At 44.3% G+C, this 12,447-nt stretch overlaps 3 protein-coding genes across 3 annotated transcripts; all 3 read left to right on the top strand.

Moving 5' to 3' along the window:
• Positions 1 to 5,734: 5,734 nt before the first annotated feature.
• Positions 5,735 to 6,469, top strand: LOC115760711. The gene is made up of 3 exons (XM_030702179.1): positions 5,735 to 5,800; positions 5,873 to 6,181; positions 6,269 to 6,469. Exons 2-3 carry the CDS (start codon positions 5,918 to 5,920, stop codon positions 6,467 to 6,469), a joined length of 465 nt encoding a protein of 154 aa, XP_030558039.1. The 5' UTR covers positions 5,735 to 5,800; positions 5,873 to 5,917.
• A 201-nt stretch (positions 6,470 to 6,670) lies between these two features.
• On the top strand, positions 6,671 to 7,474 carry LOC115760975. Its single transcript, XM_030702576.1, has 3 exons — positions 6,671 to 6,750; positions 6,814 to 7,125; positions 7,191 to 7,474. Exons 1-3 carry the CDS (start codon positions 6,682 to 6,684, stop codon positions 7,386 to 7,388), a joined length of 579 nt encoding a protein of 192 aa, XP_030558436.1. The 5' UTR covers positions 6,671 to 6,681; the 3' UTR covers positions 7,389 to 7,474.
• Positions 7,475 to 9,725: 2,251 nt separating this feature from the next.
• Positions 9,726 to 12,178, top strand: LOC115760797 (extracellular serine/threonine protein kinase four-jointed). Its single transcript, XM_030702293.1, has one exon. The coding sequence runs from the start codon at positions 10,203 to 10,205 to the stop codon at positions 12,156 to 12,158; it is 1,956 nt and encodes a 651-aa protein (XP_030558153.1). The 5' UTR covers positions 9,726 to 10,202; the 3' UTR covers positions 12,159 to 12,178.
• Positions 12,179 to 12,447: the final 269 nt, after the last annotated feature.

The raw sequence follows: 12,447 nt of genomic DNA, 5'->3' as shown, positions 1-12,447 counted from the left end.
GCTATTGTTGTTGTTGTTGTTGTTGCTAGTGGCCTTTTGTCAGGGCTGCTTCAAAGTTTTAACGCATCATATGCAGGTTGCCTTACCAACGCCCATAAAAGGTGTGCAAGCAAACGCAACGATCCCTTTTATAAAGCATCTGCAGCATAAGTATTATAAAGGGCTGATATATAGGTACAAAAGTACAAATATATATATATTTATATGTCTTTATGCCTTCCTTCGGGTAAAAGCATATTCATAACGCAATGAAAGCGAAAGCGTCAAACTCAAGGGCTGACTGAGACAGGACTGCAAGTTCCACTGTTTGGTTGGTTGGGACGAGGCTCGAACCCTTCGTTTAATTAGAAATCCGATTCTCCTGCTCTTTTCGCACTATCATAAAGCGAAAGGTTTTCTGTAAGCCTCTATTCATTTGGACTTAGAGTTTTGTAATGCTCACCAGCCAGACTGTTATATAATAAAAGTTCTCAGTTCTTCTAGTCCTAAAATTAAGGTTCGAATACCCGGTTTGGAAAAAAGTCAAGAGCTTATGTTATTGAATGTGACTATATGAGATTGAAAGAAATGGTTGGCCTGTACCTTATATTAACTTGGGATATTTCAACTTTAATTTATGTAATTGTGATAGACTGGAAGATATCCTGTACCAAATTAAAGCTTAATAGCCTTTATATCTCAGGCCTCTAATTCTTCTTTGAACTGGGAACTTAATATTCGAATACAAAATATGATCATAGGACTTTCATAATTGTAAGTGAAATTATAAAGCTCACCTCAATAACTTTATAGCCATAAATTGGATAATATGGCTAGTGTGTAGCTGTTTCTAGTTGAGAGCTAACAATAATTGGACATAAAATGCTTCCTGAATATGCGTGTTAGTTAGTGCATATTACAAGAGTTGCGCTTGGCAGTAGCAATGCGACGTCTGCGACATCAACTGGCGGCATCAGTTTTTGGTTAGAGGCCGACGGCAAAACGCAGTGTGCGCTTCCTGGAAACTTATCGCACACACACACACGCATATACACATAGGCACACACACACACATTGTCGCAGACTGCAGCCGTTAGAAGCGAATGCACTGCATCAATGAGGCATCATGAGAGCGGGCTGCTTATCGGCTTTTGATATTCAGTCGCGAGCTTTCTCAGGAGAAATGCCAGGGGATCTGGCCGATGCTGGTGGCGATGCCGGTGGTGGTGGCTTACTTGGAGGTTGACTGGGTTCCAGGCAGCTGCCAAGATCAAGTTGATTGAAGGGCCTTTCAAAATAGAATACAAATAGTGAATTCAAGGCTCGCTCTCTTTGCGTTGGCATTGTAGGAAGTAAACTGCAGCGCAGTGCAAACAATGTGAAGGGACATGCTATAAAAATATTGTTATAAATGCAGAGGCTGCTAGCCACAAAAAGCACAAAAAAAAAAAAAAAAAAAACAAATATGAAGAAGAGGAAAATTGTTAAAATGGTATCCTGGCAACGGCTTAAGACTGTGAACCCAGGCACTTCATTGGCTGCAGGGCCGCAGGAGTGCGAGTGCGACTGCAAATGCGAGTACGTCGAGCATTGTGGCAAGTGGCAATGCTCGACGACGCCAACGACGATGCTGGAGGAGGATGGCTGGCAGTCAGGCAGTCAGCCAGCAGCAGAGGCAACGGCAGTTATGCCAAGTCAGCGTGATGCGCGCAAAGTGACGAGTTTTTAATGAATTTGTTTAACTCAGGTCAGGCCTGGCAGCCAGAGAGACAGCCAAAGTCTGGAGCCGATGTCTTTGGTGGAGTCTTCAAGAGCCAGGCAGAAGCAACAGCAAGTGCCCCATGCCTATGCCCGTGCCCGTGCCCATGCGCCGTGCGTTCATGTTTGAAGTGCAGAGCCAGCTAGGATGTGCTGTGGACTTGTAGATTTGTGGATGCAAGCGCTGACGGCCCGTGACGACGACGACGACGACGACGACGAACTGTATGCAAGGAGTTTTGAGTTCCTGCCTCTTCAGGCGCTGTTGCAGTTACGTCCAAGTCGTCATCATCAGCGACGCCAGCGTCTAGCATGAGTGGTCTGGAATCTAGCAATGCAAACAATGGCAGTTTCACTTCAGCCACACTCACGTCCAGCCACAGCAACAGCTCCAGTTCCAGTTCCAGTTTCGCAGTTGAGCACCAGTCGCCGTCACTTTGTGTGTCCTTCGCCGTTCACTTTCGTTGACCACGAGGCGACGCGTTCGCCGATACATTTACTTGTATTTCTTTTCTTTTATTTTTATATATACTTTTTTTTTTCTTTTTCCTCTGTTTGCTCCTCTTGTGTTCAACAAAATGTTCCAAATTGTTGCGCACTGCAAACATTTCAAGAATTTGCGCTTAACAAACTTCGAAAAAATGCTTTTTTTCCCCTCCAGTATGTGTGTGCGTGTGTGTGCCGGGTTTTTATTTCTTTGTTTGCTCACTGCACTGAAATTTATACGCGGGCAAAGACTTTGGCAATAATTAAAACCAAACGAAACGAAACGCAACGCAACGCAAAACTGTTCCCACAAAACAAAAGACTTAGGCAACGAACTTGGTAAGCGCCTTAGCCCAGCGACAGACACAGTTAGGCTAGTTATCGTTATAACTATGAAGAAAAAAACCCAAATTAAAAAAACGCCAAGAGTCGAACATCATTTGTCAAACCCGGAGCAACTGTTAAACCGCCAGTCGAACACATGTATTTGTTTAATTCGATTAACTTTGGGCCTGGACCTTGCTGGCTGCTGGCTAAAAGTATAACAAGTTTGAGCGCCGGCCAGCAGCGCGCTTTCCCACCATATTGGCAACAGTAACAACAACAACAACAATAGCTACAACTACAACTACAACATTAGCTGCCTATAAAAGGCTGGCAGCGATAAGACTATTTGAAGACACAGTGCCAACTCCAAAGTCGCCAGCCGGGTTACAATTCATCATCAAAGCCTGGCAGTTAGCCAAAAAGCCACCCGGCTGAATTTATGCCTCGCAACGAACTACAAAAATTAATGTTAATTAATTTGACTTAAACTGACGATTTCAACAGTCACATTACTGCGGGGCATATGGCAAAAAAAAAAAAAAGATATGAGACAAAAAACAACATCAGAAGCCAGCCAAATAAAATCGAATCGATGCCAACAACAAAGTTGATGCCCTGATGTCGCCTGATTTAGATTTAATTTCAGCCTCAAATTTAGATCGTCTGATAATGAAAAGCCACAGCAATAACAACAACAGTGTCTCTTAAGGTGCCTCAACGGACAGCTGACACTTTTGAGCTGAATTTTTTGTTAATTTTATGCTTATTTATTGCAAATGGCACGCCGAATACTTTTTGTTATATTCTCTTTGATCTCAGCTAGTTATCTATGCATGGCCATTTGATTTCATTTGATTTGCTGTTTAATGTGCATTCACTTTAAATTCTTTTTTATATTTTTTTATTTATTTATTATTTGCATATTTAATGCCGACTAGCAGCCGGGCAGGGCAACTGTTTTAACAGTAAATGAAAAAATAGAGCGCTGCTCATAAATTATGTTTATGCTTGTCATTGGATACTGAACAACTTTTAATTGTTTGTGCAAATTCAATTAGACAAATCGTGAGTCTAACTCGCAAAAGTCCCCACTCTCAGTCGCACACACACGCACACCAAAGCTCTCGTACTCACACGGCCACAGCAGTAGCCTGGTCCAAAGAATGCGCCAACTTTAATGTTTTGTTGTTTTTGTTGTTGCTATCGTCTCCGTGGTTGTCGTCTTCGTTGCCGGCCTGTTAGCCAGCCATCCAGCCAGCCAGCCTGCTCTGCCTGCTCCGTGTCTGAGCAGCGGCGGCTACTCGAGCGACTCATTCCGTTTCCAACGCACATTCGCGCTCTGTCCTCGAGTAAAAATTCTCTAAACATGCTGTCAAGTTATGTCTACATTCCTTGATCATATTTTTTCCAACTTTTTATACCCTGTGTGCATTTGTGTGTGTCGAGTGTGTGTGAGCTGCCATTGCAGCTCGCTCCCGCTCCGGCAAGAGCAAAAGTAGCCACAACCACCAATACCAACAAATACTAGTTTCTTAATGTGGCGCAGCAAATGTGCCGCGCTGAGCATAAAAATCAACAACACGAACGTTTCAAGAGCTACAAATGGGCATTAAAATGTCTACTGTCTGCATGGCTCAGCTGAGTGCTCTCCCTCTCTCTCGCTCTCTCTCTCTCTCTCTCTCGCTCTTTGAAATTCTCTCCCAAGCAATTGAGTGAAAAAATGCGAGTGAGTTTCTGTTTGCTCTTAAGAGCTGCTCTTAGCCCTTTATATAGCACATGTTATAAAATTTATTTTATAATGAAAAATGTTTCAATGGAAATTTTTATAAAATTTGAAAAAATATTGAAATATGCAAAGATTTAAAATTACAGAAAAATAAAGAAAATAAAGCATATTTTACAATTTTTTTCATTTATTTATTGACGTTTTGCCGTCGGCCTAGTTGAATAATAGACAACCTATTACTGCATTTACCAGGCTTATCCATAAATAAAATCCGCAAAAACCCAAATAAATATTTGTTCATGGCCAATTTCAGCACATAATTGGCCTGTGATTGGTTCATTTGAATGCAGCTCAAATATATTCGGTCGGTTTTAACTGTATCTGTCTATATATTTGTCCATTCTACCTCTAATCAGTTCAGAAAGTCATATAGATGGGTTGAAGGTTTCACATTTGTTTTGTAGTGCTTTGAGTCCAGTTTTCTTAACGCATAAAATGCCACAAAAATTGCTAAATTTTTGGATTATATTCGCTTGCATTACAAACATGAGCTTTGCGCAGAAGGTACGTGCCTGTCCATCAAAAAGTAAACAGAACTTAATTTATTTTAATATGTTGTTAAGCAAATACTTTTTACGAAACTGCAATGCGGCCTAAAGAGTAGCCAATTCATTAAGGTGGACTGTGTTCAAGAGAGCAATAGCTCGTTTTCGGTCCTCCTAACGACAAACAACAACGACATTGCGAATTTGTGGATTATATCGGATCTAAATCTTTATATATTTGGGGCTAAGAATGTGATGCGTCTTCATGGACTGCGCACAGAATATTGCAAAGCTTCCACACCAGGCAGCCGGCCCAATCTACAGACCATGCTATACCAGGGCATTAAGAACACCCAAAAATGTCCACTTAGAAGGGTGAGCCTAGACAACAGCGGGTGTCTCTTAGATTGTGTGACAGCTTATGCTTCATTAAATCAATTACAGAACAGCACCTATTTGTTTGGGCAGATGAAGTTCGATGCGAACTATTTGCCCTCTTATCTACCGGAATATAACTTCACTTACGTTGGAAACTTATTTGCGGACAATGTGAAAAGCGGAGAGTTGCGAATGCTTGGATCGTTTTGTTTTATCGATAACGATTGCACGGGCACTGCCAAAGCTAATGTTTAATATAATACAATTGTAAAACGAATAAATTTTTCGGTTATAAGCTATAAAAAAAAACAATGTATGTATATGAAATACGTGAACTTTTAATGGGTTCTTGATTGTTATGCATAGCAATGTGTTTAAAAATCAATTGACAATATTTTTCTCATTTATCTTGATTTGCTGTGAAATTATATATTTAAGTACGCTACGAATTTTGTCATTTGAATATTGACAATCGAAGTTAAGTGAATTGCTTATTTTTGTCGCTAAAACTCGCGGCTCAGTTATTCGTCAAATGCAACAAAAACGTTGCCTGAATTTTATCATTTTTGTCTGGCTGCTAAGTCTTAGCCTTGCCCAGAAGGTAAGTCCCTGGCAATATACCAAAGACAAGTAACATAACTACGTTGTTTAATACGGGCTGTGTTTCGTTAAGAAAATCATCTTTACAAAGGTACAATGTCCACTCAAGAGCAACCAAATGGACAAGGTCGAGTGCTTTATTGAGCACAGCAGCGCTTTCACAATTCAGGCTACGACCAACGACATTGAGGTGCAGAATCTGGTGGGCATATCGGATTTGAATATATTTATATATGGCAAAAAAAGTGCCATGCGTTTCAAAGGAGTTCGCCTCGATATTTGCAAACTGAATGCCAGCAATCGACCCTCCCTGATGGCCATGCTGCAAATGGGTATACAACGAACCGACAATAATTTGCCCAAAGAGTGTCCCTTAAAGCGGGTGAGTCTGAAACAAAACCAAAAAAAAAAAAAAAAGAAGGAAGCATGTACTTTAACAGATGGCTTTCGCTCGACCATACGATTGCAGAACACGACCTATGTATTGCGGCACATGAGGTTTGATGGCAATTATTTGCCCGTCTATTTGCCGGAATATAATTTCACATACATTGGCAAATTTCATGCGAATCATGTAAAAACGTTTGAGGTGCGACTCGAGGGCTCCATATGTTATGCCACAAACGATTGCTCGGGCGCCAAAGGGTTAGCTAAAACTACGGATATATGATCAAGATTGGATTTATTTAGAAATATTCTAAAATGAAATAAATACCATGCATGGATTGCTTGAGCTTTTAAATATATGCCAATTATTGACTGTGCGTGAAATTATTTTTCAGCGCCCCAATACACATTTAGACACATAGACTTTAGTTATATATCGCACTTATATACATATCAGTTTTGTGTTATGCGCAAACCTGTTGAGTGCTACGCGAAATGCAAAAAATACGATATATTTTTGGTATATTAATCGCTTGCATGCTTATCCTAAGCCATGCTCAGAAGGTATTGCAAACTAGACCATATAAAATGCATTTAATTCACATTGAACTCCTCACCATATGTAAGCGCATTGTGTTTACCAAAGTGCAGTGCGCTATAAAAAGCAATAAGGTGGTCAATGTTGGATGCTTTCTGGAGGAGAATAGCGCATTTACTTTCCAATCAACGGTGGGTAACAAAGATGTCGGCAATTTGGTGGGCATAATGGAGCTGAATCTATCGGCAGAGGGTCAGCGCAAGGTGACCAGAATAAATGGTGTACGCCTGGACATATGCAAGATGTTGGATGCCGGCATACGACCCTCCATGCTGAGCTTTATATTTCAGGGCATACAGCAGACGGACAACAACATGCCCCGCAGATGTCCCTTCAAGAGGGTGAGTCGTGGCCACGAACAGGGGCGTATCCCAAAGGCAGATGTTACCAACTTTTCCGTTTGCAGAACGTCACCTATATATTGCAACACATGAAGTTCGATGCCAACTCCTTGCCGGTCTATCTGCCCGAGTACAATTTCACATTCATTGGCAAATTCTATGGCAACAATGCGAATCTTTTCGATTTACGTATCGGTGGCTGCCTTTGTCATAGCGATAAAGATTGCACTGGAAACGAAGCTAACAGAACAGCTTTGAATTAATTTGTGCTTTTAACCGCAAATAAAGTTTATGCATGAGTTCAGTAGCTAAATTCAACCGGATGCTATTAAAAACAAGTGGACCTATCTTGATAAACTGTAACATTATTGATTTAATTGCTCAATATTTCGCAATATTGTGTCTGCTTTCTATAAATGGATGAACAGCATATGTTACGGCTTGTTTCTTCTTAGAATTGTCAACCAGTTGAAAAATGCAACTGGCAGGGAGCTATTTTTGGATCATTTTTCACTGGTCGCTTGTTCTCATCCTCGCCCAGAAGGTATTTTGTGTTGCGCGCGCCTCTCCATTAAATATTTTCACATTTCGTTAAGAAAATCATATTTACAAGTGTGCAATGTCCCCTGAGGAGCAGCAAATTAACCTGGATCGAGTGCACTATAGAGGACAACAGCACGATTTCAATTCAAGGAGCTACTAACGACAATGAGGTCGTCAATGTGGTGGGCATCGCGGAGCTGCTAATATTGGGCGGAAAGCAACGAATACGTGTCCCTGGCATACGTCTGGATTTCTGCAAAATTCTGACTGCCAGCAGTCGTCGCTCTCTGTTGACCTTCTTTAACAAGGGAATACAGCAGGCGGACAATAATTTTCCCAAAAAGTGTCCCTTCAAGCGGGTGAGTCAGCCGTTGGGGTGCAGCCTTGAGCAGGTGCTTTACATACAATAAGACCCGTATAGAATACCACCTACAGAGCGCGACACATGAAGTTCGATGCGAATTACTTACCCAACTATTTGCCCGAGTACAACTTCTCGTTTATTGGCAAGTTTATGGAAAACGATGCGATGCTCTTTGAGGTGCGGGCTAAAGGCTCATTTTGTTATATCAATAATGATTGCACTGGAGCAGGAGCCAACAGCTCGGCGACATGATTGTGCGTGTTGGCTAAGTGAATAAATAAAATGTATCTGAGTTCTGTCAAAGAGCGCACGAATTTCACTCAAAATAAAAAAGAATAAAAAAAAAATCCGGCATGCCTCTGAGTAAGAGAGCGCCACAGAATGCCAGAGAGTTTGAGCGTAGCTGCAATTGAGCCGGCCCGGGCCGGGTCTGAGCTGAGCTGAGCTGCGCTGCGGTCCGGTCCGGTCTTTAACTAAGCCTGGCGACAGCTCTCCAGCCGACAGTCTGCCATCGAAACTCGAAAGAAGCGGTACGCCTGCGCGCACGTTTTCTCACTGTCAGATACTAAATTGAAAACAGTTGTCAAACTGCAAACAAAAGTGCACAAAAGTTGGCAAGTTTTTTGGCCAAATCAAAGATCGAGAACGAGACAAGTTATATATTGATATATTTATGGAAGATATCTGTATATAGACTATATGCACTTATGAAAGACAACAGCGCAAACGCAAACGCGAGAACGGCAAATATAAAAATAAAGGAGAAATAAAAATAAAAAAGCATAAAAATTCCTCAGATCGTTCGGTGTGCGGCGCACAACGTGAATGTTGCGGACGGTCAAGCGAACAAAAAGCCCTGAAAAATAAAATAAAAATAAGAAATACAAAATAAAATCAAGCAAAGGTGCGAGACAAGAAATTAAATTGATAAACCTAAAAGCAAAAGCAAGCGCAACAACAACAACAAGGAACCCTTGACCGTGCCTAGTCGCAGAGCCTTGGCAGGACTTGGTGCCCAGTGACTGGGACTTGGACTTGTCGCGCTGCTGTGGCAATTATCAAGCGCAGTGCATCAGGCTGGGAATGCCAAACGACTGTAGACAAGTCGCAAGTGTGTGTGTATGTGTGTGTGTTACGCGCGCGCTCGTGTGTGTGTGTGTGCGCGCCTTTGCTTATGTGTGTGGTAAATAGCTCAAAGCCACGAAATTGCTTTTATCGGCGCGCCAAAATCGCCAATTGGAAAAATTGAAAAAAAAAAAAACAAACATCCAAACAAAACACAAAAAACAGCAACAACAACAAGAAAAAACTGTTAAACTAGTTGACCAGAAACAGCTTTTAGGCCCTTTAGTCAAGGTAAAAACTTAAACTAAAAACAAAAGCAACAACAACAACAAGCGCATCGCGTGGAGGCCGCGATAAACTCCAAAAACTGCGGACCAGAGAGCGAGGAAATTGCTAAAATATTACCCGAAAGGCATATTCGCTATGTGCATACATGTGCAGCAGCCCACAGATACAGACAACAACAGCAACAACAACAATAACAATAACAACTGCGACGGCACTGCAAAATGTATAATAAAAAATTACAACAAGTGATCGTGCAGAAAATAGATCGATAAACCGACCAACAAAAAAAATAGAAAATAAAGCAACAGAATTGAAGCAGCAAAAAATAAATAAAGCGGCGTTGGGCACGTTTTTTTTTTGCTGTTTCAATTTCAATTGTGGAAATCGTAGAAAAATCGCCAAAACGTACTAAACCAACCGGTCAGAGCAGCGCCAGAGCGAGCGAGCGAGACAGGAAGCGAAAGACAGAGGGAGAGAGGTAGAGACGGCTCGCCGATAGAACTAGCTGGAGCAAAAGGACTAGACTCACAGACCCGATAAAGCCCTGGGATCAGGCGCAATATTTATTAAACAAAGCCAGAAATTAATTTCACGACTTTCGTCGGACGACGACGACGACGACGAGCTGCATCTGAGTTTCATCTGGTTAAAGCGTGCGCAACGCCCTGCATGCCGCAGCCGGCTTCCTTAGGCGCAGCTTGAACTTGCACTCAGTTTGAGCGGGCCACAGAGATAGAGAGAGAGAAAGAGAGACAGACAGAGCAAGAGAGCGAGCGAGGTAGAGGGAGAGCAGCAGTTCGGTGACTGCACCAGCAAAATGTACGACATCAAGCGCCTGGAAGCCGGACAACAGCAGCTACAACAACAAATACAGCAACCCCAACAACAACCACAACAGCTACAACAACCAACACTTGGACATACTCTAAACGATCGCCTGAACGGCTCTGCGCCGCTTCAGCTCACCTGCAGCGTTATAACGCCCACGCCGCTCGCTGCAACGACGCCGAAGAGCCACTGCAGCAGCAGCTGCAGCAGCCACAGCAGCAGCCCCATTGAAGCCACACACATGACGCTGTTGACGCTGCGTCGTCGCCGGGCGTTCCAGCGTCGCGCCTGCCTGCTCAGCATACTGGCCGCCTTTGTCTTTGGCATGGCGCTGGGCGTCATCGTGCCCATGCTCGGACTGCCCGACTACTTTGCCAACGACAGCAGCGGGAGCGAGAGCAGCGGCAGCGGGAGCAGCGTTGAGTCAGCGGCTGCCACACTTAAGCTCAGCGAGGAGCCGTCCGGCAGCAACTACGAGCGACCGCCGCTGCCGTACAGCGTGTCCTTTATACGCGAGGAGGCCGAGCACCTGGCCAATGTGGAGCTGAGCGCGGAGCAGGTCTTTCGCAATGCCTTCCATCTGGAGCAGGACAAGAATGCGCCCGACTCGATGATAGTCAAGAAACTGGATACCAACGATGGCAGCATCAAGGAGTTCCATGTGCAGCGCACCGCCAACGGACGCTATCGCAAGGGACCCGAGCGTCGCCTGACCAAGACCCAGCCGCAGCCGGAGCGCAGCAAATCGCAAGCCAAGTCCCAGCAGCCGCAGCAGCCACAGGGCACGGCGGGCATCATTGAGTCGGACATCTACTGGGGCGAGATGGTGGAGCGTGCGCTGCCACAGGGCTTTGCTGCCGCGGATCAGCAGAGCTGGGAGCGCTATGTGGCCGGCCAGGGTCAGGTGGTGCGCCTGGAGCATGGCTGCGGCCGCATGCAGAATCGCCTGGTCGTGTTCGCCGATGGGACGCGGGCCTGTGCACGCTACCGCCAGAACACGGATCAGATACAGGGCGAGATATTTAGCTACTATCTGGGCCAATTGCTGAACATTAGCAATCTGGCGCCCAGTGCAGCGACAGTCATTGACACCACGACGCCAAGCTGGTCAACGGCATTGGGCGACATCACCCAGGCCCAGTGGAAGGAGCACAGGCCGGTGGTGTTAACGCGTTGGCTGGCCGATCTGGAGCCAGCCGGCATACCGCAACCGTTTCAGCCACTGGAGCGGCATCTCAACAAGTACGATGTCTGGAATATAACACAGCAAATGCAGCGGGAGACGGCAGATGATGGTACGATTGAGTCGCGCGGATTACTCAAGCGGCTGGAGGCTGCCAGCGGCCAAACGGGCGCTCATCAATCACGCACGCTTGAGGAGAACGCCACAGAGTTGTCCTCAGCTGCCGCAGTCGCAGCCGCAGCCGCAGCCGCATCCTCGACAGCGTCAACGTCGTCGTCGTCGACGCTGCTGCAGCGACTAATTGAATTGGCACAATGGTCCGATTTAATCGTCTTCGATTACCTGATCGCGAACCTCGATCGTGTCGTTAATAACTTGTACAACTTTCAATGGAATGCCGACATTATGGCTGCGCCGGCTCACAATCTGGCACGGCAGAGCGATACGCAGCTGCTCGTGTTTCTGGACAACGAATCGGGCCTACTCCATGGCTATCGGCTGCTCAAGAAGTATGAGGCCTATCACAGTCTGCTATTGGACAATCTGTGCATCTTTCGACGACCCACCATTAAGGCGCTGCAGCGTTTGCGTGTGGAGGGCGCGGGTCGCCAACTGCGCGATCTTTTCGAGCGCACAACCAGCCCGAATGTGCGTGATGTGCTGCCCTCTCTGCCGGATAAATCAATCAAGATTCTGGCGGAACGCATCGATCGCGTGCTGGCCCAGGTACACAAGTGCAGGGACAGCAACAAGAGCAGCTAATGAAACGAACGATAACGAATCCAACTACATATAACATATATATATATATAAATATATATGCATTAACATATATATATATATATATATATATATATATATATATATATATGTATATTTCTCGACTGATAAGCTGTAAATATCGTTAAACTAAATGTTCGCCTTGTTAAACACACATGTTTATTAATCTAAGTGATTTAACTTAATCAAATGCCAAATGTTCACAACTGGCCCGGCTCAATTAGTCAATAGAAGAAGAGAACAGCTCAACAATTTCCATATAAATCGGTGG

Source organism: Drosophila novamexicana, unplaced genomic scaffold, assembly GCF_003285875.2.
Source record: "Drosophila novamexicana strain 15010-1031.04,08,12 unplaced genomic scaffold, DnovRS2.1 tig00000462-arrow-pilon, whole genome shotgun sequence".
NCBI classification, from domain to species: domain Eukaryota; kingdom Metazoa; phylum Arthropoda; class Insecta; order Diptera; family Drosophilidae; genus Drosophila; species Drosophila novamexicana.
This window is presented reverse-complemented; position numbering and strand designations above follow the sequence as displayed.